We start from the raw sequence: 26,099 nt of genomic DNA, 5'->3' as shown, positions 1-26,099 counted from the left end.
AAGCGACATAAATAACATACATTTAATATTAGGTTTGGAACAATACAGTTGCATAATACTGGTGTTAGTTTTTTTCTTTTTATATTATTATATTATACTATCTTCAAACACAATAACATGAAAAGCAGTGACGAGGAATTGAAACTCAGACGTTTACATCTAAATTCCGACGTTTTTCCGACTGAACTGCGAGGGCACAAGTAAAGAAACATTTGCGGAAAAAGTGGCCCAATCCCCCTCCAAGATTTTCTGACGATTTGTACAAGTTCGTCCAGGATGCGGGGGGCAAAGGCTAATTGGGATTTCCCGGTTCTGATCAGGTCAAAAATCCTGATAGAACTAATATTTAACCCCTGCGGTGAATTTCGGTGAAGTCCGGAGGGCCCAATTAGTCAAATCCACTCTCTCACCGCCACGCTTGGGCCCCTGGGATCTATTAAGATTCGAAAGAGACAGTGGTGTGCGGAAAGCAATGGGAAGAAAAATCGCAAAGATGAGCAAAGGAAGCTTTTAACAGAAAAAGGAGCAACTTCTGGGGACCTCTGGAAAAAGAACTAAGGAATAGACTAGTGAAGTGATTTGTGTGGAGTGTGGCACAATGTGAGGAAAAAACGTGGACATTACGATGAAATGAAGAGAAACGAATAGAAGCATTTGAAATGTGGATGTGGATAAAAATGGAACGTGTGAAGTGAACAGACAGAATAAGAAATGCAGTTGTGTTGGAAAAAGTGGATGAAGAAAGAATGATGGTGAAACTGATTAGAAAGAGAAAAAGGAATTGGTTGGGTCACTGGTTAAGAAAAAAGTGCCTACTGAGGGATGCACTGGAAGGAATGGTGAACGGGAGTAGGGTTCGTGCAGAAGAAGATATCAAATAATAGACGACATTAAGATATGTGGATTATGTGCGGAGACTAAGAGGAAGGCAGAAAATAGAAAAGATTGGAGAATGCTGGGTTTGCATTGAAAGACCTGACCATGGGCAGAACACTTATGTATGTCCCATGGTGGAAGAATACTGGCGAGGCGGTGCGCAGCCATCGTCCCCTCTCATCTGCACAGATGACGTCACGCTGGGACCAATATCCAACCTTGCCTTCAGTAAAGCATTACATTGAGGCGGTTCTGATCTTGATTATGTTACTCGAAGGCATCGTTGATGAAAATAAATATTTGTTACGGTACATTATAATTATGAACAATGATAATATGCTGACGATACAGCAAAAACTCTGTGCACTTACTGACTTACAAATGGCTTTTAAGGAACCCGGATCTTCAATGCCGCCCTCACATAAGCCCGCCATTGGTCCCTAGCTTGAGCAAAATTAATCCAGTCTCTATCATCATATCCCACCTCCCAGAAATCCATTTTTATATTATCCTCCCATCTACGTCTCGGTCTCCCCAAAAGTCTTTTTCCCTCCGGTCTCCCGACTAACACTCTATATGCATTTCTGGATTCGCCCATACGTCTACATGCCCTGCCCATCTCAAACGTCTGGATTTAATGTTCCTAATTATGTAAGGTGAAGAATACAATGCGTGCAGTTCTGTGTTGTGTAACTTTCTCCAATCTCCTGTAACTTCATCCTGCTTAGCCCCAAATATTTTCCTAAGCATCTAATTCTCAAACACCCTTAACCTATGTTCCTATCTCAGAGTGAGAGTCCAAGTTTCACAATCATACAGAATAACCAGTAATATAACTGTTTTATAAATTCTAACTTTCAGAGTTTTTGACAGCAGACTATGTGATAGAAGGTTCTCAACCGAATAATAACACGCATTTTCCATATTTATTCTGCGTTTAATTTCCTCCCGAGTGTCATTTATATTTGTTACTGTTGCTCCAAGATATTTGAATTTTTCCACCCCTTCGAAGGATAAATCTCCAATTTGTATATTTCCATTTCGTACAATATTCTTTGTCTTTTCGGGATTTAATTCTAAACCGATCGCTTTACTTGCTTCAAATAAAATTTCCGTGTTTTCCCTAATCGTTTGTGGATTTTCTCCTAACATATTCACGTCATCCGCATAGACAAGAAGCTGATGTAACCCGTTCAATTCCAAACTCTGCCTGTAATCATGACCTTTCCTAATGGCATATTCCAAAGCGAAGTAAAAAAGTAAAGGTGATAGTGCATCTCCCAGTTTTAGCCCGCAGTGAATTGGAAAAGCATCAGATAGAAACTGACCTATACGGACTCTGTGCACTGAAGGTGAAAATAAATTAATGGACAAGCACAATAATTATAATAATAACAATAATAATAATAATAATAATAATAGTAATAATATTATTATTATTATTATTGTTATTATTATTATTATTTCCACATCCATAATATGCAATATATTTGTAAATGCATATATTCAAATGTTTCTACTGCCGTGAGAAAGACTTTAACAAGTGTATTACTTTTATGAAGTTATTGTAGCAATTATGTATGTTTTGTATCTCTGTCTTAAAAACAATACAAAAAAGAACATAAAAAGCACTTGGTTGTATTCGAACGCAGGACCTCTGCATAAGAGGCAGGAACGCTACCATTACGCTATTAAGTAGGTACCACAAAGATTACTTGAATTATCACTGTAGATATCAGGCAACGTGGTACAACAACATGTAACATCGCCTGTCTCCGAATTGTAGCGAAGATACCCGAAGGGAACTTTGCTTCTGGAGAGCGGCCACTTTTTCTTTTGACAACTGTACATACCTCTAGTGCAAATAATGGCCCATGTCTATATTATTCGATAATAAAACTTCAGCTAGAATTACCGTTTTGTAGTAATGAAATTTTCAATTCCAGATTTAAGTAGTCATAGGACAGAGTTCCCTAGTTTATATTATGTATAATGTATTTTAAAACAAGTTTATTTGTTCTCTAAGTACATTATATAATTTCTGTCAATGTTATATTTTCGTTAATATATCTAGGCCTATATGATTTGCTGCTAATGACACTAATAATAATAATAATAATAATAATAATAATAATAATAATAATAATAGTAATAATAAAGGTAAAGGTATCCCCGTAACATGCCATGAAGGCACTTGTGGGTATGGAGGTAGAGCCCCATGCTTTCCATGACCTCGGCACTAGAATGAGGTGGTGTGGTCGGCACCACGCTCTGACCGCCTTTTACCCCCGGGAAGGACTCGGTACTCAATTTTATAGGAGGCTGAGTGAACCTCGAGGCTGTTCTACAAGTTTGGCAACGAGAAAAAATCCTGTAACCACCTGGGATCGAACCCCGGACCTTTCAGTCCGTAGCCAGCTGCTCTACCAACGGAGCTAATAATAATAGTAATAATAATAATAATAATATAATAGTCCATCTCCATTCTCAACATAATCTTTTCTTACTTCTCAAATTTATTATATAACTTATCTCAAATTATAACATATTATTTTTTTCATCTTTATGTATCCTACTTGTTAAATATCTTATTCTGGTCTTTAAATGTTAGTCTACAAAGTATGTATATTGTGACTTTTCTATGTTTTTGTCTATCTATTCCTCGCTAGAATTTGATCCTGGTATTACAATTTTCAATTTCATTTTATAAACAACATAGAGATTTGTGTATGCGAATTATGTAAAATTAGTTTTTAGTACCGGTATAATTTGAAAATACATACATACAAAATTATTGACGTTGTAGCATGTCTTTGCAGTGAAAAATAACTCCAGGTTTTTAGATTACCTACTTGAGCCGATACTTTGCAATGAATGGCTAAATTGTAGATACTCCAGTCGCAACATTGAATACACCTTAAGTTTACTTATAGCCAAAATTTTGTTTTGCAATAAAAAACAAAGTAGGAAATGTGGGGTAAATATGCGTACTGTCTTTGTCAGATGCTTATACTGCCTGCTCATTCAATGATCAAACATGTAACATGACCTATATACTTACTTACGGCTTTTAAGAAACCCGGTGGTTCATTGTCGCCCTCAAATAAGCCCGCTATCTGTCCCTCTCCTGTGCGAGATTAATCCAGTGTCTGTTATATTCCACCTCCCTCATATCAATTTTAATATTAAGTTATCCTTCCATCTACGTTTCGGCATTCCCGAATGTCTTTTTTTTTTCTGCGCCCTCCCACTAACACTCTATATGCATTTCTGGATTCGCCCATATGTGCTACATGACCTTTACTATGCCTAAAGCCGACATTAGAAACTATTTTCCAGTCTTTCTGCATCCTACCTCGAATGGGGATCACTTCAAACTACAGATTTTAATTTCTCAACTTGGAGTTTTAAAGCAGAACGAGATTACATTGAATGAGAGGACACTGGATAAAATATACTGGTCGTTTCTCGTCACAATAGAAACATGTATTAGAATAGTACCAACTAAATATAACTATCTGTAATACTTATATGCGGAGAGCTATGAAAATGAGGACACACAAAATAGAAGAGGTGATAAGCAAAGTGAAGTAGTCGGTCTGGATGGCGCAGTCGGTCGAGTGCTGTTCGCTTTATGACTCTTAATACACATCAAAAAATGTTACACTTTGAACAATTTAAATTGTTTAATTAAACTCAATTTGTGAGTCTCATTGTAACTGTATACGCGTTACTACCGCTTGTTATATTGTAGCCTATGCAATGCAATTCCTCCCATGTGAAGTAGAGGAACATGTAATCTCCTATGTGAATATTAAGCATATATTTTTGTAGGTGTGACACGCTGGCTTATTAAGCGTAGATTATTGTTATCAATTATGTAGTCTGACTGCACAGAGATGGTATTTAAATGTGTAGAATAAATAAATGAACAATATCCCACTAATAAATGTGTTTATTCTTCCTACTAAAAGAAATTATATTTTGCACATAGGAGATATTGTAGGAACAACGACGATAATGTTTTTGTTACATTCATCTTAAGCCAGAGCACGGCGAGTACAGGGTGTGAGGGCGATCTACTCGTGACTGCCATCTGTGCTGCAGGGAAGAGTGTTGCCGTCTGTTGCAACTGCTACTGAATTCACTTCAATATAGCGATCTTTCCTAGAAACAAAATCGATTTCTTACTAAATAAAAAAAAAATGGAGAAGGAAGCTTCTGTTCTTTTAATCTTAAGCATTTAGTGCGTGAACTTACTGTTATTGAACATCTTCCACCCTGTATGAATTTTTGTACCACATTTCACAGTTGAGATGCAGCTCTTCGCTTGTTTCATTCCGTATGAACTGAAACAACCCAGAACTCACCACGTGGAGGTGGCTGCATGTCGAGTTCCGCCCTGCCCTTCCCAACCTCCCTACCATTGGGCAGTGCATTAAATTTTTGTGGTTTGCAATTTTTTAATTTTTTTTTATTTTTTATTTATTTATTTTTTTTTTTTTAGAAAATTTGGTTTTATTTAACGACGCTCGCAAAAGCAGGGGTTATATCAGCGTCGCCGGTGTGCCGGAATTTTGTCCCGCAGGAGTTCTTTTACATGCCAGTAAATCTACTGACATGAGCCTGTCGCATTTAAGCACACTTAAATGCCATCGACCTGGCCGGGGATCGAACCCGCAACCTTGGGCGTAGAAGGCCAGCGCTATACCAACTCGCCAACCAGGTCGACTATATATAGGCCTAAATGTTATGTTTTTTATTTAACGACGCTCGCAAAAGGAGGGGATATCAGCGTCGCCGGTGTGCCGGAATTTTGTCCCGCAGGAGTTCTTATACATGCCAGTAAATGTACTGACATGAGCCTGTCGCATTTAAGCACACTTAAATGCCATCGACCTGGCCCGGGATCGAATCCGCAACCTTGGGCAGAGAAGGCCAGCGCTATACCAACTCGCCAACCAGGTCGACTGTATAAAATGTTATGTTTTTTATTTAACGACGCTCGCAACTGCAGAGGTTATATCAGCGTCGCCGGTGTGCCGGAATTTTGTCCCGCAGGAGTTCTTTTACATGCCAGTAAATCTACTGACATGAGCCTGTCGCATTTAAGCACACTTAAATGCCATCGACCTGGCCCGGGATCGAACCCGCAACCTTGGGCAGAGAAGGCCAGCGCTATACCAACTCGCCAACCAGGTCGACCAGAATTTGGATCGAGGACCGCAGCCGCGGAAGTGTTCCCCTACTTCCGTTCAGACGGTTTTCTAGAATACTCGAAAACTTTTTCCAAAGCTTCCTCGTTCGGGGTTTTTTCCAAAGTCGAAAGGGTTCAAATGGTCTCTGTTCCTCCGACATCATGCCAGAGTCAGAGTCGTCACTGTCATCCTGCCGACTTGACTGGGGAGGACTGTCGTCTGTATTGTGTGGGGGGGTAGTGTCAGTGCCTAGGCCGCCCGCTGTAGAAGTCCCGCCATCGCTTCCCCCTGAGGGTCCTCAGGAGGAAGGTCAAACGTGACCCTCGGGCGCGGTCGGTCGGCCCCCTGGTCTTTCTCAGTACCCCTGAGAATACCATGGGGGGGAGGCGGGGGTAGTGGCGGTACTGGTGTAGGTGGTGAAGATGGCGGTGGGTGTGTGCGGCGTGAGCGGCGTGATCGTCGTCTCACTTGTTGTGGGTGTATTTCAGTGCAGGGGGGAGCATAAAAGTATTTGAATTTTGTACAGTACCGAGGGTATGTTGGGGAAGGCTGAGGCGATGAAGGCGGAGGGACAGGCTCAGGGGGCGTGGAGGCACCCCTGGTGACCCCTGGACTGCCACTACTCCAGAGGTAGTAGCCCCCCAGCCCTATCGCCCCAACGATCCCCACAATTTTGACCAAATCGGGCTTACCGAACGAAAAACGGGGCCCGCCTTCCGCTACCGCTGGCCCTTCCTTCCGCGGTCCAACCGCATACACAGGTCTTCCCGCCGTCTGGAAGGCTCCCATACGAGAGCCCCCAGCAAATGCAGCTGCCCCCGTGAAGGGATAGCCTCCCTTCTTCAGCAAATGAAACGCAGTTCGCATTCCGAACATACCGAACTATTCTTCCGAGAAAAGCAAACCACAGTGTTTCCATGGAAACGATCCGTCTTGTCGTGTCTGTCGGCCATTGTTGATGACGTCGGCACGACAATACGCAAGCACGTTTTCACATCTTCTATCTTTAAGATAATATTATTCCCTACATTTATATTAGAAAAGAAGATTAGGCCTATTATTTTATATCTTGACGTGTATTAAATACTGTACTGACAAATAGAAATTGAATAATATTTATTAGAATTCAGTTTGCTTACTAATACATAAATAGTATACCAAGATGTGTTGCTACTCTTTCTTTACTTCAGACAGTGATACATGTAACAGGACTTCTGTCTTGTGTAAGCATTTCATGTTCTAGCGCTTTATTTTGTTTATTTATTTACTTATTTATATGTTTATTAATTTTTTAATAACTTACTGATTTGTTTTAATTATTTACTTATTTATTAATTCATTTATTGACTAATTTATCTATTTATTAATTCATTTATTCCCTCCTTCATTTACTTTTTGATTTATTTAATCTGGCAGAGTTGCCATCAGGCCTTCTCTACCACTACATCTCAAGAATGCAAATAGACATATACAAGAAACAAATGCAGAAAGAAGAGACAAATAAAAAATTGAAATAAAATTACAGATACTTATAAAAAAGCACAAGTGCAAGAAGAATGAGAGAAATATCGCAATCTTCACAAAACGTACTAATGCAGTATATATTAGTGATTAAGAAAAATGATTAAATATCTAGAAGTAGTCTACGTAGCTGACTGTGCAAATGTAAAGCGGAACAAAACGGTTACAATTTGCAGGAAGTTAGAGTACTCAGTTCACTGGATTGCACTCTACACCGTGGGGTGACGGACAGCGTAATGAACGGATCCTGGTTCAAATCCTGGTTGGGCTTTTTCCGGGGTTTTCCCTCAGCCATTTGAAGCAGAATTCAGCGTAGGACCTCGAACTCCTTTGGCCAAATTGTTGGTCTCGCCTGCTATATCAATAAAGATATGCCGTTGATTTTCAAGTTCATTGTAAACAGCTGTTTTGTGATCCCATAAATGTTGCAGTTTCGTTGAAGATTCGGAATGTCTGCTACAGTATAATTTGTACGTGCACACACTCACCTTGTTGGTTTTCAAGGTTTATTTATTAATATTATTTATTTTGTAATAAATTAGTTATAAACATGTTTCTTTTCACTTCGTATTTACAGGATTTAAAGTTTACTGAGTTTAGGCTGATTGGCACATATTTAATGGGTAATGATGTGTTTTGTTACGTATTATGTTGAAGGTATCTTTCTGCATTTTTCATAGAGTTACTGTATGAACAACAACGCTATAATCTGAGGCGGTGTAGAACATGTGTTGCATTGTTATTTTAAAAGTCTTGTATATCCTTATATATCAGTCCTATCAAAATGTTTGCATAGAATAAAACTATGGGAAGTCATTTTTAAAGAAACTTTAGTGATGTAACATTTTTTAGAAAATTCAATTATAAGCAACGTATTTCGATTTATTTAATTCAGGCCCACTTATAACCCCCCTTTTAAATAAAGTTCTTTGATTGCCATATAGCCTAAAATCTAAGCTACAACGTACTTAATTTATATATGAATTTTCATCGAAATCCGTTCAGCCATTATCACGTGAAAAGGTAACAAACATACAGACAGACAAACAAAAATTAAAAAAAAAAAAAAAAAAAAAAAAAAAAAAAAGCGATTTTCGGTTTCAGGATGGTTAATTACACGTGTTAGGTCCAATTATATTTGGTAAAGCGTAAATTATCAGAAAAATTTCGGTTACAGATTTATTATTGGTATAGAATAGATCGCTTATATTAAAACCTCGTCTTCTGCACAGCATTGCAGTTATTGGTGAGAATCTAGTGCCCGGGTCTGCGACAATATCGCGCAAGATGAGCAGCAGCCTGCTGACAAGGAGCTGCACAGATGCGATGTTTGTGGAAAATATTTCTCAGGACCAGTACAGCTCAGAAGGCATGCAAGTGTTCACACGGCGAAGCGCCATTCATTTGCGATGTGTGTGGAAAACACTTCTCGCTAGTGGAGAATCTAAGAAGACATACGAACGTTCACACGGGCCAGAGGCCATTGAGTTGCGTTATGTGTGGAAAAAAAGTTTACGAATCGGGTTATCTCAAAGAACATACAAGGAGACATACCGGCGGGAAGCCATTCAATAGCAATATTTGTTTAAAAAGTTTCTCTTTTTCGCAAAGTCTGAGAGGGCATAAATGCACGCAAGCCTTTGAAAAGCAATGCAGTTGTAATGTGTGTGTGGAAAATACTATTCGAATTCCGTTCTTCTCGAAAGGCATGTTGCACGCACACACGCCGTCGATAAAACGTTCAATTATTATGTCTGTGGTAAAGTTTATTCTTATTTGGAAAGACTAATACACCATGTTCGCTCACACACGGGGGAGAAGCCGTTCGTATGCGACGTTTGTGCGTCACTAAAAATACATTTGCGCGTACACACAGGCGAGAAGCCATACAAGTGCAATCTCTGTGGTAGAGTTCCGGAACTCTGTCTAATCTCAAAAGGCATGTATGTTTACGTACAGGTGAGAAGGCGATGTCGATGGGAAGTGATAATGTTCCCGAATAGGTTTAAGTACGATGCATACCACCATACATTTTTTTTGTTTTATTGGGTTATTTTACGACGCTGTATCAACATCTAGGTTATTTAGCGTCTGAATGATATGAAGGTGATAATGCCGGTGAAATGAGTCCGGGGTCCAGCACCGAAAGTTACCCAGCATTTGCTCGTGTTTGGTTGAGGGAAAACCCTGGAAAAAGCCTCAACCAAGTATCTTGCCCCAACAGGGATTCGAACCCGGGCCACCTTGTTTCGTAGCCAGACGCGCTGACCGTTACTCCACAGGTGTGGACACCTCCATACAGAAAACAAGAAATTCAAATGCGGTATTTCGACAATAAAATGTATGGCAGACATTGGGTCCCTATTTCACTAATTTACAAATTAGATCCGTAACCCACTACAGCAAGAGCTATGAACTGCGTAATGTGTGCACACAGCTTAGCTTAGCTTACAAGATACTTTACTACTCAAGGAGAAGAACGTCCGTCCTTGGTACATCCATTACGCTGAATACCGAAGTTGTGTTACGCACTATAAATGAGTGAGTTAGAACATCTGTGCCAGAAAGCAGCGGCAAGAAAACCATCTTTTAATAGTAACCAACAGAAGTCAGAAACAACTCGAAACATATTTTCTTGCACCAATCAGGGTCACACGTAGCAGCACATAAATCAAATTATGGGGGAGTGTTGCACCGGTTCATTCAAATAAGCGTTAAATTTGTGGATACGTGTAAATGCTCTGAAATATAAGCGTTTATTGTTTGATGTGTGTTATTATTCTTAGTACAGATGCAGCGAGATACTGGAGGCGGTTGGAGAAGCTCCGCATTAACACTGCTTATCATTGTAACCTAAACGCATTGTTCTGATGTTACTATGGAAACAATTTTCGAAATGAAATAGGGCAACCACACGTTTCCAATATTCGTTGCATAGATGTGTTCTTCATAGGAGTATATTTATTTCGCTGTTGCAATTTAAGTATTAATAAAGTAAGAAGACTAATAATTAAGTAAACATAAATAAAAGCAATATCAAATAAACGTATATAACCCACCGCTTGCAAACACAATCCAGCAAATTACCAACACGCACTGAAAAAAACAGACCGATGCTAGTTGTAGGCTTATTTCTCTTACAGCTATATTGCTATGTATAGAAGAGTGAGAAAATAATCTTTGTCATTTCTTTACATTGTACAATTTTTCTACCTGATAGATTGTTCTTAGTGCGAACAACAAATTCAACAGCAAATTTGTTTTTAGACTTCGCGTCCTGATTAGATTCACCTACCCGGAAATACGTGAATCGCTTATGTAGATGTTGGTTGGGCATAAATTTCATAAGTAGCGTAGGTGGAGACGGGTTACGGTTTGATTTACAGCGATCTCCTCTCTAAAGAGAAATAGATTCTTAACACTCTGAATACAAGCCACTTTCTTGCGCACAACGAACTCAGGAATAAGTTACGCGTGTTCCTGATAAATGTTGTGATTCACTCAATTCGTTTCAACAAACTTCATCCGTTAGTATTAACCAAATATATAAATATTCTTAAATGAAATGTCTGTGATGGAAACCTAATTAATTTTGTAGCTCAAACCCATGAAATAAAATTGTTACTTTAATTGAACCTTAAATCTACACATCGAATGGTTTACTACAGGGATATCATTTTATTTTTACTTCAAATTTTATTGCACCTGAGTTTTCGAATATACTTCACTCCCACCCCTTCTACTAATGAAGTTCAACCGTCCTCCACACAGAACCAAGACCGCCTTAAATAATTAATTATATATTATATAATATCTTATATTAATTAAACAAACCGATATTTACCATTTATATTGTTATCGTTCTTTAGTGATCCTGTATAAATAATATTGAAATTTTTTATATTCTGTTAACTTTCTTAAGCGACATAAATAAGATACATTTAATATTAGGTTTGGAACAATACAGTTGCATAATACTGGTTTTAGTTTTTTTCTTTTTATATTATTATATTATACTATCTTCAAACACAATAACATGAAAAGCAGTGACGAAAAATTGATGAACCTCAGTCGTTTACATCTAAATTCCGACGTTTTTCCGACTGAACTACGAGGGCACAAGTAAAGAAACATTTGCGGAAAAAGTGGCCCAATCCCCCTCCAAGATTTTCTGACGATTTGTACAAGTTCGTCCAGGATGCGAGGGGAAAAGGCTAATTGGGATTTCTCGGTTCTGATCAGGTCAAAAATCCTGATAGAACTAACATTTAACACTTGCGGTGAATTTCGGTGAAGTCCGGAGGGCCCAATTAGTCAAATCCACTCTCTCACCGCCAAGCTTGGGCCCCTGGGATCTATTAAGATGCGAAAGAGACAGTGGTGTGCGGAAAGCAATGGGAAGTTAGCGCATTTATCCTTCCCAAGAAAAATCGCAAAGGAAGCTTTTAGCAGAAAAAGGAGGAACTTCTGGGGACCTCTGGAAAAAGAACTAAGGAATAGACTAGTGAAGTGTTTTGTGTGGAGTGTGGCACTGTGTGAGGAAAAAACGTGGACATTACGATGAAATGAAGAGAAACGAATAGAAGCATTTGAAATGTGGATGTGGAGAAAAATGAAACGTGTGGTGAACAGACAGAATAAGAAATGCAGCTGTGTTGGAAAAAGTGGATGAAGAAAGAATGATGGTGAAACTGATTAGAAAGAGAAAAAGGAATTGGTTGGGTCACTGGTTGAGAGGAAACTGCCTACTGAGGGATGCACTGGAAGGAATGGTGAACGGGAGAAGAGTTCGGGGCAGAAGAAATCAAATAATAGACGACATTAAGATATGTGGATTATGTGCGGAGACTAAGAGGAAGACAGAAAATAGGACAGATTGGAGAATGTTGGGTTTGCATTGAAGGACCTGCCCATTTATGTATGTCCCATGGTGGAAGAATACTGGCGAGGCGGTGCGCAGCTATCGTCCCCTCTCACTTGCACAGATGACGTCACGCTGGGACCAATATCCAGCCTTGCCTTCAGTAAAGCATTACATTGAGGCGGTTCTGATCTTGATTATGTTACTCGAAGGCATCGTTGATGAAAATAAATATTTGTTACGGGACATTATAATTATGAACAATGATAATATGCTGATGATACAGCAATAACTCTGTGCACTTACTTACTGGCTTTTAAGGAACCCGGAGGTTCATTGCCGCCCTCACATAAGCCCGCCATTGGTCGCTATCCTGAGCAAAATTAATCCAGTCTCTATCATCATATCCCACCTCCCTCAAATCCATTGTAATATTATCCTCCCATCTACGTCTCGGTCTCCCCAAAGGTCTTTTTCCCTCCGGTCTCCCAACTAACACTCTATATGTATTTCTGGATTCGCCCATACGTGCTACATGACCTTTACTATGCCTAAAGCCGACATTAGGGAGTATTTTCCAGTCTTTTTGCATCCTACCTCGAATGGGGATCACTTCAAACTACAGATTTTAATTTCTCAACTTGGAGTTTTAAAGCAGAACAAGCTTGCATTGAATGAGAGGACACTGGATAAAATCTACTGGTCGTTTCTCGTCACAATAGAAGCGTGTATTAGAATAGTACCAACTAAATATAAATATCTCTAATATTTATATACGGAGAGCTGTGAAAATGAGGACACACAAAGTAGAAGAGGGGATAAGCAAAGTGAAGTAGTCGGTCTGCATGGCGCAGACGGTCGAGTGCTATTCGCTTTATGACTCTTAATACACATCAAAAAATATTACACTTTGAACAATTTAAATTGTTTAATTAAACTCAATTTGTGAGTCTCATTGTAACTGTATACGCGTTACTACCGCTTGTTATATTGTATAGGGAAGACCAGGTAACTTGATACCCTAAGGGTGAAACCTAACCATTTTTCCCCCATTACTACAAATGCTAGTGGATTATGGTGATTTTCTAGTTTGAAGGTTGAATTTTCTTTTGCCAACTTCGTTTCTAATTTCGATACTGACAAATACTATAAATGGTAGTGATTTTGTAACCGGTATGTTGGCAGCTGAGGCAAATATCGACAATATTTGCCGGTACTGGAGTTCCATGAAATTAAAATTGTACTAGATTTCTCAGCCGGTTACTGGAAGATAGTGAAATTCGAACTTATTAATAATTAATTAATATTAGTATTAATATTAATACATTATAGTTATGTTATGTGTTGCGTTGTGGTTATAATTCAAGAATAGTCAGATAAGTACGAATGAATATAATATACTTGGGCGTGATAATGCACGTGGGTAATGGATAGAAATATTATTTCAAATTTTAATGAATTTCTTTCGTGTTTAGATTTTTATTACTATGTCAAAAAAATGAAATAGTGTTGCAGTGACTCCTCCAAGGAAGAAAATGTGTGGCATTCAGAGTACGCTTCAGAAATCTGTAGTTCACGTGTATAATGAGTTGAAGAAAGAAGGTAATGAAGAAGGAATTATGCTAACGGAGACAGCAATTACAACCAGAATAGGACAATTATTAGGAGTAAGTATTCTTAAGCATACATTTCAAAGTGGTATTCAGTTTTAGGAGTTTGCACTAATAATTTCATGATTGTGGTCAAACAAAACAAATTTTTAGGTTAGGCCTAATGTTTAATCAAGTCAGTGATTTTCATATTGCCAAACTAAATACATTTAAGATACTGTAATACTGCAGTAGGTGATAGCTTAAATACATTTACAAATTAGACGAACAAGTAATCAAACAGCACGAAAGTAAATTTCCAGTTTTCTCTTTTGGTATTAAATTAACCGTTCAGATCACAATTTACATGCCACATCGGCCGAAGAAAATACAAGTCATATTGTAATTATTAACTTGATATTGCAGCAAATATTACATGAATGTTGGCCTGTTATGGTGCTTAAAAATAATTCAGTTTTATATAATAACTATATAACATACTCTATAAAGCATAGGAACGTTGACTCTGGCTGAATAATTTATTCATGACTGGTCTAAGTAATATTAAATATGGTGTTTCTTCAGAAAAGCTACCCCACCCAAAGTACTTGTTAAGATATAACACTCGAGAGGATGAGGACGCACTACTGGGAAACTAACCATTTCTCTTCGTCCTGGACCTCTCGCATGTTATATTGGTAATTAGCAACAAGTTTGAGGGAGGGACTACAACAATGCATTAGAATATACAGGTAAGTGTCAAAGGATTTTTGTGCTGAAAGTATTTGTGGCTGTGCACTAAAACCACGTGTTCATCACTATGTAAATATCACAGAAATCAATTAAACAAAATAAAATTATGCCTTCTTTGGTGTAGCTTTTCTGGAGAATTACCTAAATATTAGCCTACTTAAACCTATCGTAGACCCAACCTAACATGTTGATCATTTTCTATTCATATAGCTGTAAATGTTGGTATTATGCATGAATTTTATGATATAACAATTTTTAGAAGTATTATGTTATTGTTTGTTATTACAGCTTGGCTTAACTACAGCCACGAAAGTGATCAATTCACACAAGGGGACCCCACTCGTGACACTAGGAAAACATAGACTACGTAAACATCCAGTGACTGATGCTGATGATTTTACGGAAGATGCAATTGCGAGATTTATTTATGACAAGTTACATAAAGGTAGGGAAGTTACAGGAATTATTGTGTTGATTTATGCAATGTAATTCTGATATTAGTCATAGGCCTATGTATAAAAATATGGCATAATTTTCATTTACTGTTACAGGGGAAGTACTAACAGCAGCAAAAGTTCTGGAACATATGAATGATGATTATGAAACATATTTATTTAGAGTATCCTTATCATCGGTGAAAAAAATTTTGAAAGAGATGAAATTTCTATGGAGCAAAGGGGATCCTTATACACATGTATGAGAAAGTGATGTTATTCGTTTTTAAGAGAATATATAAGAAATGTGGAGCGTGAGAACCCTAAACCCGTAGTATTCTTGGATGAGACTTGGATTTTTATGAATGGTAAATTTCAATGTATTGTGAGACATTGAGTGATTGAATTTTTTACTAACAAATAGATTAACACTTATGTGGAATATGAAATTGCAATTAATATAGGCTACTAGTAATGAATTCAGGTGGGAACAACATGTTTTGCAATTAATAGTTTCATATTATAACTAGAGGTTAGTTATAAAATTCTTGAACGGTTTTCCTGTCTTTAAAATTTTTGTGTCTCTTAGAGTGTCAATGTGAATTGCTTTTCTCTCTCTGTTTTTTTAAGTATGATCACCCACTTATTCATGAAATAAACCAGGTGAAGTTTCCAGTGACATGAATGGTGTTATTCATAGACCAACAAATGAGGGTGGAAGATTAGATGCCGGAACGAAAGGTGGATTTATACTCGGTAAGTTATATTGATTTATATTTTACGTAAATTTGGCAAGAGTAATTTTTTAAATCAGGGTACAAAAATATAAAAATTGGTGACTAAATAAAAACGTGGGAAAGCCTTTCACCAAAGAGGATCTCATGTCATGTCATGTTATGTTATGTTATGTTTTATTTTCTTTATTTAAATGCTGTGAATTCATGTGACGTAATTATATGCCCAGGTATAATTTTTATTGCAGGTGCTGATTTAATTTTTTCATGCAATTGAAAGAAAAGTCAGGACTACCATAGTGCTATGAATAGCCCTGTAGTTGAGAAGTGGGTGCAAACACAGTTGTTGACCTGAGAACATTAGGGCAATGCGTTATTGTCATGGATAATGCTGCATATCATAGCAGACTTGTGAAAAATCAGCCAACAACAAAATGGAGGAAAGAACAGCTACTGGTGATTGCAACTGAATATAATAGATTTGTTGTACTAAATGATAAGAGTTGTACTAAATGATAAGAGTTGATGGTGTGAAATCACCTTTTGATATTACATTGCAATATTAATTTCCATACTTTACAGTCATTATTATTATTATTATTATTATTATTATTATTATTATTATCTTTACTACTACTACTACTACTACTACTTATAGATGCTACTTTTTTCTTTCAGGTGAAATTGAATCTACATAAGAATCCTAAAACAACAGAGCCTTGCCAATTACTGTTCTGAAGCTGCCTTGTCTTATGTGTTGTGTCTATATACAATTAATTCTTTCAGTTTTTTTTCCCCTTTAATGTAATGAAGTTGTTGGTTGATTGATACCAAGTGTTCAGCAGTTGATGTCATTTGTTATCTTGCACTCCAATATTTAACCAGATGATTGAAAGCTGTGTAAAGTTAAACAGTCAAGACAATGATCCATATCTTCATTGAGATTTCAGAAATGGCATGGGGAGATTCTGAAATATCAGTTCTTTGTAAATATTTGAGACAATCATGGCCTGTGATAATATGAGTACTGCCACTGTAGATTTTCATAGAAGTTCAGTTATTAAATTAGGTGTATTATTTTTACTATGTATTGTACTATATTTTTGTTTCGCTTAATTGATGAATTATATATGCTGTAAATTGAATAGTAGACTGTAGGTCTATAGCTTAACTGATGAATTGTATGTGCTGTAAATTAAATAGTAGGCTGTATACCACAAGTGATGAATTGTTTATGCTTGTAATGTGAAGTAATTTGCATGATATTTATTATCAGTTTCTGTATATTTCAACTGATTGAATTGTTTATACTTTTAAATTGAATTAACTTGCTTGCTATGTATTATATTTTATAGCTTAACTGATGAATAATTGTTTAGGTTTGTCAATTTAATAATCTGAGTGCCATGTACTTCATATTTTTAGTGGAGCCACCAATGTAGCTTAGTCAGTAGACTCGTTGGCCTGCAAATTCAGAGCTGCACTCGAGGGTAGTTTGGATCCCCCATTTGGTCTGATTAGTTGGTTTCTTCTGAGGATTTTCCTCCATCGTGGAGCAGACGCCGGATGGCCTATTGCAATTTTTTCATTTGCTTTAGAATCATTCCGATTTTTGTTACCACATTGTCATGTTCTGATCTTGTTATTCTTTTAACAGTGTGGTAAGATGCAGGTATAGATAACCTTACAGTAATTTTGCTACCTTTCAGCTACCTCATTACCTCCCACTCCATAAAGTTCATGGATCCACGGAAGTACCAGTCGTCGATGTAATTCGACCATTTTGCTTAAAATATTAAAACACTGTAAAATATTGAGATTTCATGCTGTTACGTCCATTACTGCAGCAAGAACATCTGATTTTGAATCTGATAGTATGACAGCCTTCTCAGATTTATGAAGTCGATACTGGAGATTTTGTAAGCTTAAAAGTGTATCTAAATTTTCACTACCAAATTAGTCAGTGTTTGAAGTTAGTTAGTTAGTTAGTTAGTTAGTTAGTTAGTTAGTTAGTTAGTTAGTTAGTTAGTTAGTTAGTGGCGTTTAAAAAGGGCGCGTCAGCTACTATGGCTATTTGCGCCCTTATCTAAAATCTTTCACTAAACACAAACACAATACAATAACCAGAATGTTTAAAAAGCTAAAAAGCGTTGTCACGGTTAAAATGGGGCAAACAAGTGTTTGAATATAATTCCCTGTAAAAGGGAATATACTGGTATTGTACTACAACACCACTACATCTATGGCTTGGTAAACAGGATCCATCTATAAAAAATACTGTATGTAGTCACTCACTGACCAGATCATTTATCGTTTCTAATGATTTTTAAAATGTCTGGAGAAGTATCACATTTCTTAACATCATCTGTTAAAGTTAACTTATATACTATTCATTTTGAAATAACTTGGGATTGTGTTTTATTAGTAAAGTTTCCCTTAATTGAGCAAGTTTGAGTTCTCCAAGTAGAGTCAAAAAGTCTGTTGGGATTTTGGCTCAGTTTATTAATATTTGTGGACTGTGATTTTTTGTTCTAGACAACCATATTATCTGCAAATGATGAGATTATCATAAGATCTATTTCTTTAGTTAGACCATCGACATTAATATTGGAAAATGTATTCCTGAAAACAATAATGTGGGAAGCCCAGATGAATCTGTCTCTATTTACATATTTGTGACAATGAATCAAATAATCAAGTCACTGACCCAGTGTAACACTTTATCATGGACACCCTAAGTTTGCAATTTCTTAAGTGATTTATATCTACAGAGCCATATGATCCTTGAAAATAAATTAAAATTGTTAAGTTGTTTTGTTTTCTGTTTAAAATATCTTTAATATCTTGACTAAAATTTAAAATCTGTCCATTTGTTGAATGCAATTCTCTAACGTCAACCCAATAAAATGAAAGTTAGTTACTAGATTCCAGGAACCAATTCAATCTATGAAATCATCTCTTCCATAATTTTGGCTATCATACTAGTAAGTGGTATCTGTCGATAACTCGAAAAGATATTAGTTGAATAATTGCTTTTCAAAATTGATGTTATGATAGATTTTCTCCAGACAGATATTGTATTTTAGATGAGATTACAAGATAAAAGTAGTGAGTTTGCTTGTTTGCCAACATGTTTAAGAAAATCAGCATGAGTATTGTCTGGACTTGGAGATGTTTTGGGTCTTATGTTATTAAATTAATAGTAATATTCAGTTCTTGATTAAATATTGTTATATAAAGTAGATAGTAGATTTAATATTTCTTTCAGTTTTTCCTTAATAGTCTGACGTACACAGATAAAACTAACAACCACACCACCAACTAATCTAATAGAAATTAAAATATAATTAAATGTAGTAAAAGTAATTAAAATTATAAATACACGTAATAAACCATAACCCCCTAATTTCAACAATATACTATTTTATTCCCTTTCACAGCTTGTAGATAATTGTTAATTATAGTTATTACTTATTAGCATAATATTTATTGAACTTATTGGCTATTTCACTTCGTTTGAAAGATGTTATTGTGTACAAAAAGCATTTTTTGATGATCGTTTCATGCTGTATGTTGTGTATAAATCTATGATTTCTGGCCATCTGTTCTGTGTAATCCATCTTTTGTATAGAATTAATAAAATATTCTTTTGGTAGTAATTATTTTATTAATTGAGTATTTAATTTTCACCAGCTCACATTTCTTGAATCATTTGCTTTTTCTTATTTAAATTTAGGACACAAGAGCCAAAAAGAGACTTCACAGTTATGTATCATACATTTTTTCAATGACAGACGTGGAGTTGCAGAAATAATAAGTGTAAGTGTAGCATTATTAAGCAATTTACAAACAAATGAAATCTTTAAAAAGGTATCTAGAAGTGAAATTACTTATGGCTTTTAAGGACCAAAATTATTTTTGTAAGTTGATTTATTATTATTTCAGTTTTAGCATAGTTGTATTATCCATTTCCTTACTAATTTCAAATGATAATCAGAAGTTCATTCGAATTCCAACCAAAAGTCAATTGGTTATTAATTTATCTACCTTTAGGAAGTACAGTATATGTACGCTGGAATCTTTGAAGTGAAGTGACAATAATTTAATTGGTCTTGGAACAGATTTGATTCTTGAATATTATATACTATACTTTGTTGTATATTTACGTCTAGTAACCTATTAATGCTAATACTAATAATAATGTAAAGGAATAAAAGAATAGAACATAGCAATACATTTCTCATTATTATTGAAACTATTTAGAATAACCTTCCAACATTAAGGTAAAGTACGGTGAGTAAAGAAGTCATTCAGTACATAGGATCGTGATTTTACTACATGTGGTGATATCTGGTAACAGTTGGCAACACTGACAAGGCGGAAATATTTGCTGTTTGGGAACTGAACTTACGTGATCCTCACTATAGCCTATGCAATGCAATTCCTCCCATGTGAAGTAGAGGAACATGTAATCTCCTATGTGAATATTAAGCATATATTTTTGTAGTTGTGACACGCTGGCTTATTAAGCGTAGATTATTGTTATCAATTATGTAGTCTGACTGCACAGAGATTGTATTTAAATGTGTAGAATAAATAAATGAACAAAATCCCACTAATAAATGTGTTTATTCTTCCTACTGAAAAAAATTATGTTTTGCACATAGGAGATATTGTAGGAACAACGACGATAATGTTTTTGTTACATTCATCTTAAGCCAGAGCACGGCGGGTACAGGGTTGAGGGCGATCTCCTCGTGACTGCCATCTGTGCTGCAGGGAAGAGTGTTGCCGTCTGTTGCAACTGCTACTGAATTCACTGCGATATAGCGATCTTTCCTACGAACAAAATCGATTTCTTACTAAATAAAAATAAAGAAATGGAGAAGGAAGCTTCTGTTCTTTTAATCTTAAGCACTTAGTGCGTGAACTTACTGTTATCGAACATCTTCCACCCTGTATGAATTTTTGTACCACCTTTCACAGTTGAGATGCAGCTCTTCGCTTGTTTCATTCCGTATGAACTGAAACAACCCAGAACTCACCACGTGGAGGTGGCTGCATGTCGAGTTCCGCCCTGCCCATCCCAACCTCCCTACCATTGGGCAGTGCATTCAATTTTTGTGGTTTGCAATTTTTGTATTTTTTTTTATTTTTTATTTATTTATTTTTTTTTTACATTTGGTTTTATTTAACGACGCTCGCAAAAGCAGGGGTTATATCAGCGTCGCCGGTGTGCCGGAATTTTGTCCCGCAGGAGTTCTTTTACATGCCAGTAAATGTACTGACATGAGCCTGTCGCATTTAAGCACACTTAAATGCCATCGACCTGGCCGGGGATCGAACCCGCAACCTTGGGAGTAGAAGGCCAGCGCTATACCAACTCGCCAACCAGTTCGACTATATATAGGCCTAAATGTTATGTTTTTTATTTAACGACGCTCGCAAAAGGAGGGGATATCAGCGTCGCCGGTGTGCCGGAATTTTGTCCCGCAGGAGTTCTTTTCCATGCCAGTAAATGTACTGACATGAGCCTGTCGCATTTAAGCACACTTAAATGCCATCGACCTGGCCCGGGATCGAATCCGCAACCTTGGGCAGAGAAGGCCAGCGCTATACCAACTCGCCAACCAGGTCGACTGTATAAAATGTTATGTTTTTTATTTAACGACGCTCGCAACTGCAGAGGTTATATCAGCGTCGCCGGTGTGCCGGAATTTTGTCCCGCAGGAGTTCTTTTACATGCCAGTAAATCTACTGACATGAGCCTGTCGCATTTAAGCACACTTAAATGCCATCGACCTGGCCCGGGATCGAACCCGCAACCTTGGGCAGAGAAGGCCAGCGCTATACCAACTCGCCAACCAGGTCGACCAGAATTTGGATCCAGGACCGCAGCCGCGGAAGTGTTCCCCTACTTCCGTTCAGACGGTTTTCTAGAATACTCGAAAACTTTTTCCAAAGCTTCCTCGTTCGGGGTTTTTTTCCAAAGTCGAAAGGGTTCAAATGGTCTCTGTTCCTCCGACATCATGCCAGAGTCAGAGTCGTCACTGTCATCCTGCCGACTTGACTGGGGAGGACTGTCGTCTGTATTGTGTGGGGGGTAGTGTCAGTGCCTAGGCCGTCCGCTGTAGAAGGTCCCGCCATCGCTTCCCCCTGAGGGTCCTCAGGAGGAAGGTCAAACGTGACCCTCGGGCGCGGTCGGTCGGCCCCCTGGTCTTTCTCAGTACCCCTGAGGATACCATGGGGGGGAGGCGGGGGTAGTGGCGGTACTGGTGTAGGTGGTGAAGATGGCGGTGGGTGTGTGCGGCGTGAGCGGCGTGATCGTCGTCTCACTTGTTGTGGGTGTATTTCAGTGCAGGGGGGAGCATAAAAGTATTTGAATTTTGTACAGTACCGAGGGTATGTTGGGGAAGGCTCAGGCGATGAAGGCGGAGGGACAGGCTCAGGGGGCGTGGAGGCACCCCTCCTGTCCCCTGGACTGCCACTACTCCAGAGGTAGTAGCCCCCCAGCCCTATCGCCCCAACGATCCCCACAATTTTGACCAAATCGGGCTTTCCGAACGAAAAACGGGGCCCGCCTTCCGCTACCGCTGGTCCATCCTTCCGCGGTCCAACCGCATACGCAGGTCTTCCCGCCGTCTGGAAGGCTCCCATACGAGAGCCCCCAGCAAATGCAGCTGCCCCCGTGAAGGGATAGCCTCCCTTCTTCAGCAAATGAAACGCAGTTCGCATTCCGAACATACCGAACTATTCTTCCGAGAAAAGCAAACCACAGTGTTTCCATGGAAACGATCCGTCTTGTCGTGTCTGTCGGCCATTGTTGATGACGTCGGCACGACAATACGCAAGCGCACGAGTACGTTGAAATACCGATACAATACAAGATGCGAACGTTTTCACATCTTCTATCTTTAAGATATTATTATTTCTTACATTTATATTAGAAAAGAAGATTAGGCCTATTATTTTATATCTTGACGTGTATTAAATACTGACAAATAGAAATTGAATAATATTTATTAGAATTCAGTTTGCTTACTAATACATAAATAGTATACCAAGATGTGTTGCTACTCTTTCTTTACTTCATGCAGTGATACATGTAACAGGACTTCTGTCTTGTGTAAGCATTTCATGTTCTAGCGCGTTATTTTGTTTATTTATTTACTTATTTATATGTTTATTAATTTTTAATAACTTATTGTTTTGTTTTAATTATTTACTTATTTATTTATTCATTTATTCACTAATTTATCTATTTATTAATTCATTTATTCCCTCCTTCATTTACTTTTTGTTTTATTTAATCTGGCAGAGCTGCCATCAGGCCTTCTCTACCACTACATCTCAAGAATGCAAATAGACATATACAAGAAACAAATGCAGAAAGAAGAGACAAATAAAAAATTGAAATAAAATTACAGATACTTATAAAAAAAAAGCACAAGTGCAAGAAGAATGAGAGAAATATCACAATCTTCACAAAACGTACCAATGCAGTATATATTAGTGATTAAGAAAAATGATTAAATATCTAGAAGTAGTCTACGTAGCTGACTGTGCAAATGTAAAGTGGAACAAAAAGGTTACAATTTGCAGGAAGCTAGAGTACTCAGTTCACTGCATTGCACTCTACACAGTGGGGTGACGGACAGCGTAATGAACGGATCCTGGTTCAAATCCTGGTTGGGCTTTTTCCGGGGTCTTCCCTCAGCCATTTGAAGCAGAATTCAGCGTAGGACCTCGAACTCCTTTGGCCAAATTGTTGGTCTCGCCTGCTATATCAATAAAGATATGCCGTTGATTTTCAAGTTCATTGTAAACAGCTGTTTTGTGATCCCATAAATGTTGCAGTTTCGTTGAAGATTCGGAATGTCTGCTACAGTAGAATTTGTACGTGCACACACTCACCTTGTTGGTTTTCAAGGTTTATTTATTAATATTATTTATTTTGTAATAAATTAGTTATAAACATGTTTCTTTTCACTTCGTATTTACAGGATTTAAAGTTTACTGAGTTTAGGCTGATTGGCACATATTTAATAGGTAAAGATGTGTTTTGTTACGTATTATGTTGAAGATATGTTTCTGCATTTTTCATAGAGTTACTGTATGAACATCAACGCTATAATCTGAGGCGGTGTAGAAAATGTGTTGCATTGTTATTTTAAAAGTCTTGAATATCCTTAAATATCAGTCCTATCAAAATGTTGCATAGAATGAAACTATCGGAAATCATTTTTAAAGAAACATTTGTGATGTAACATTTTTTACAAAAATCAATAATAAGCGAGATATTTCGATTTATTTCATTCAGGCCCACTTATAACCCCCCTTTTGAATAAAGTATTTTGAATGCCATATAGCCTAAAATCTAAGCTACAACGAACTTAACTTATATTTGAATTTTCATCGAAATCCGTTCAGCCATTATCACGTGAAAAGTTAACAAAAATGCAGACAGACAGACAGACATACAAACAAAAATTTCAGAAAAGCGACTTTCGGTTTCAGGATGGTTAATTACACATGTTGGGGCCAAGTGTTTTTGGTAAAGCGTAAATTACCAGAAAAATTTCGGTTACAGATTTATTATTGGTATAGAATAGATAGTTTATATTAAAACCTCTTCTTCACAGCATTGCAGTTAATGGTGAGAATCTAGTGCCGGGTTGCTGCGACAATATCGCGCAAGATGAGCAGCAGCCTGCTGACAAGGAGCTGCAGAGATGCGATGTTTGTGGAAAGTGTTTCTCAGGACCAGTGCAGCTCAAAAGTCACGCAAGTGTTCACACGGGCGAAGCGCCTTTCATTTGCGATGTCTGTGGAAAACACTTCTCGCTAGTGGAGAATCTAAGAAGACATACGAACGTTCACACGGGCCAGAGGCCATTCAGTTGCGTTGTGTGTGGGAAAAATTTTACGAATCGAGATATCTCAAAGAGCATACAAGGAGACATACAGGCGAGAAGCCATTCAATTGCAATATTTGTTTAAAAAGTTTCTCTTTTTCGCATAGTCTGAGAGGGCATAAATGCACGGAAGCCGTTGAAAAGCAATGCAGTTGTAATGTGTGTGGAAAATACTATTCGAATTCCGTCCTTCTCAAAAGGGATGTTGCACGCACACACGCCGTCGATAAAACGTTCAGTTGTTATGTTTGTGGTAATTGTTATTCTTATTTGGAAAGTCTAAACACCATGTTCTCACACACACGAGAGAGAAGCCGTTCGTATGCCATTTTTGTGAAAAATCCTTCGTTGTATCAGCGTCACTAAAAATACATTTGCGCGTACATACAGGCGAGAAGCCATACAAGTGCAATCTCTGTGGTAAGAGTTCCGGAACTCTGTCTAATCTTAAAAGGCATTTATGTTTGTGCGAGATCGTGCGTATTTGCTTGTTTTCCGCACAGAACCAATACGCGGTAAGTGTGAAATACCACATTCAGTATTCCCAACGTAACACACATAACAAATTCCCTCTTCTTTCCGCTTATGCGTCACATACATTTTACTGCTTTAGGCTTTGAACATATTATTTTTTAGAGACGTTTAACTTAGTAATAATTATAAATTGGAAACTTACCACTGCAATTTCACCTAAATTGCAATGTTAATTATTGTTTTTAAATATTTGCAAAAATTAAGTAAAGGCTACTATTCCACGAAAATTATTGCATTCCTTATGCACATAACATTAAGGAAGGCGTGAAAAAATCAACAAGATTCCAGATGCCGATGTTATTACTGCAATATGTTGTATAAATAATATTGTTAAAATATTAAAATGAAAAATAAATCATTACATAACCTTACCGTCTGTTTTAAGTTCGCATTTATAGACAGGGGGAAAAAAAAGTCACGTATGTCACGGCCTGCTGGAGTATAGTAAACACAGGAACTATTTTATAGCAACAGTGTTGAAGAAAATTATTTTTGTGTTCCGAAGTTGCCGTCATTAAACAGAAACAATCATGGAAATTTCATTGCAACTAATTAGAAATTCGTCTTTCAGGTATATAACAAACGATCTTCGCACAAAATAATGTACGATACACGAGCGGTATGTTTGTTTTGATGTTCTCGGAAATTAAAAAAGCTCAACTACGTTTCGCTTTTTCAATCTTT

The 26,099-nt window shown here is 37.4% G+C and overlaps 1 protein-coding gene and 1 long non-coding RNA gene across 3 annotated transcripts in view; both read left to right on the top strand.

The window, feature by feature from the left end:
• LOC138691602 (uncharacterized) overlaps positions 1 to 25,173 on the top strand; it is a 60,569-nt gene extending 35,396 nt beyond the window's left edge. The window contains exon 4 of the mRNA XM_069813733.1: positions 24,609 to 25,173. Coding sequence (XP_069669834.1) covers positions 24,609 to 24,966 — 358 coding nt within the window. The 3' untranslated portion in view covers positions 24,967 to 25,173. The remainder of the gene's footprint in view (positions 1 to 24,608) is intronic.
• LOC138691597 (uncharacterized) lies at positions 13,627 to 19,606 on the top strand. Of its 2 annotated transcripts, XR_011329927.1 has the most exons (7): positions 13,629 to 13,836; positions 13,964 to 14,123; positions 15,087 to 15,243; positions 15,350 to 15,600; positions 15,863 to 15,988; positions 16,215 to 16,422; positions 16,645 to 19,605. It is a non-coding gene; the product is annotated as an uncharacterized lncRNA (long non-coding RNA). The 2 variants fall into 2 exon arrangements; XR_011329926.1 differs by having other exon boundaries at positions 13,627 to 14,123; positions 16,645 to 19,606.
• Positions 25,174 to 26,099: the final 926 nt, after the last annotated feature.

Source organism: Periplaneta americana, chromosome 16 (genome assembly GCF_040183065.1).
Source record: "Periplaneta americana isolate PAMFEO1 chromosome 16, P.americana_PAMFEO1_priV1, whole genome shotgun sequence".
Taxonomy (NCBI): domain Eukaryota; kingdom Metazoa; phylum Arthropoda; class Insecta; order Blattodea; family Blattidae; genus Periplaneta; species Periplaneta americana.
The sequence above is the reverse complement of the archived record's forward strand: the minus strand, read 5'-3'. Positions and strand labels throughout refer to the sequence as shown.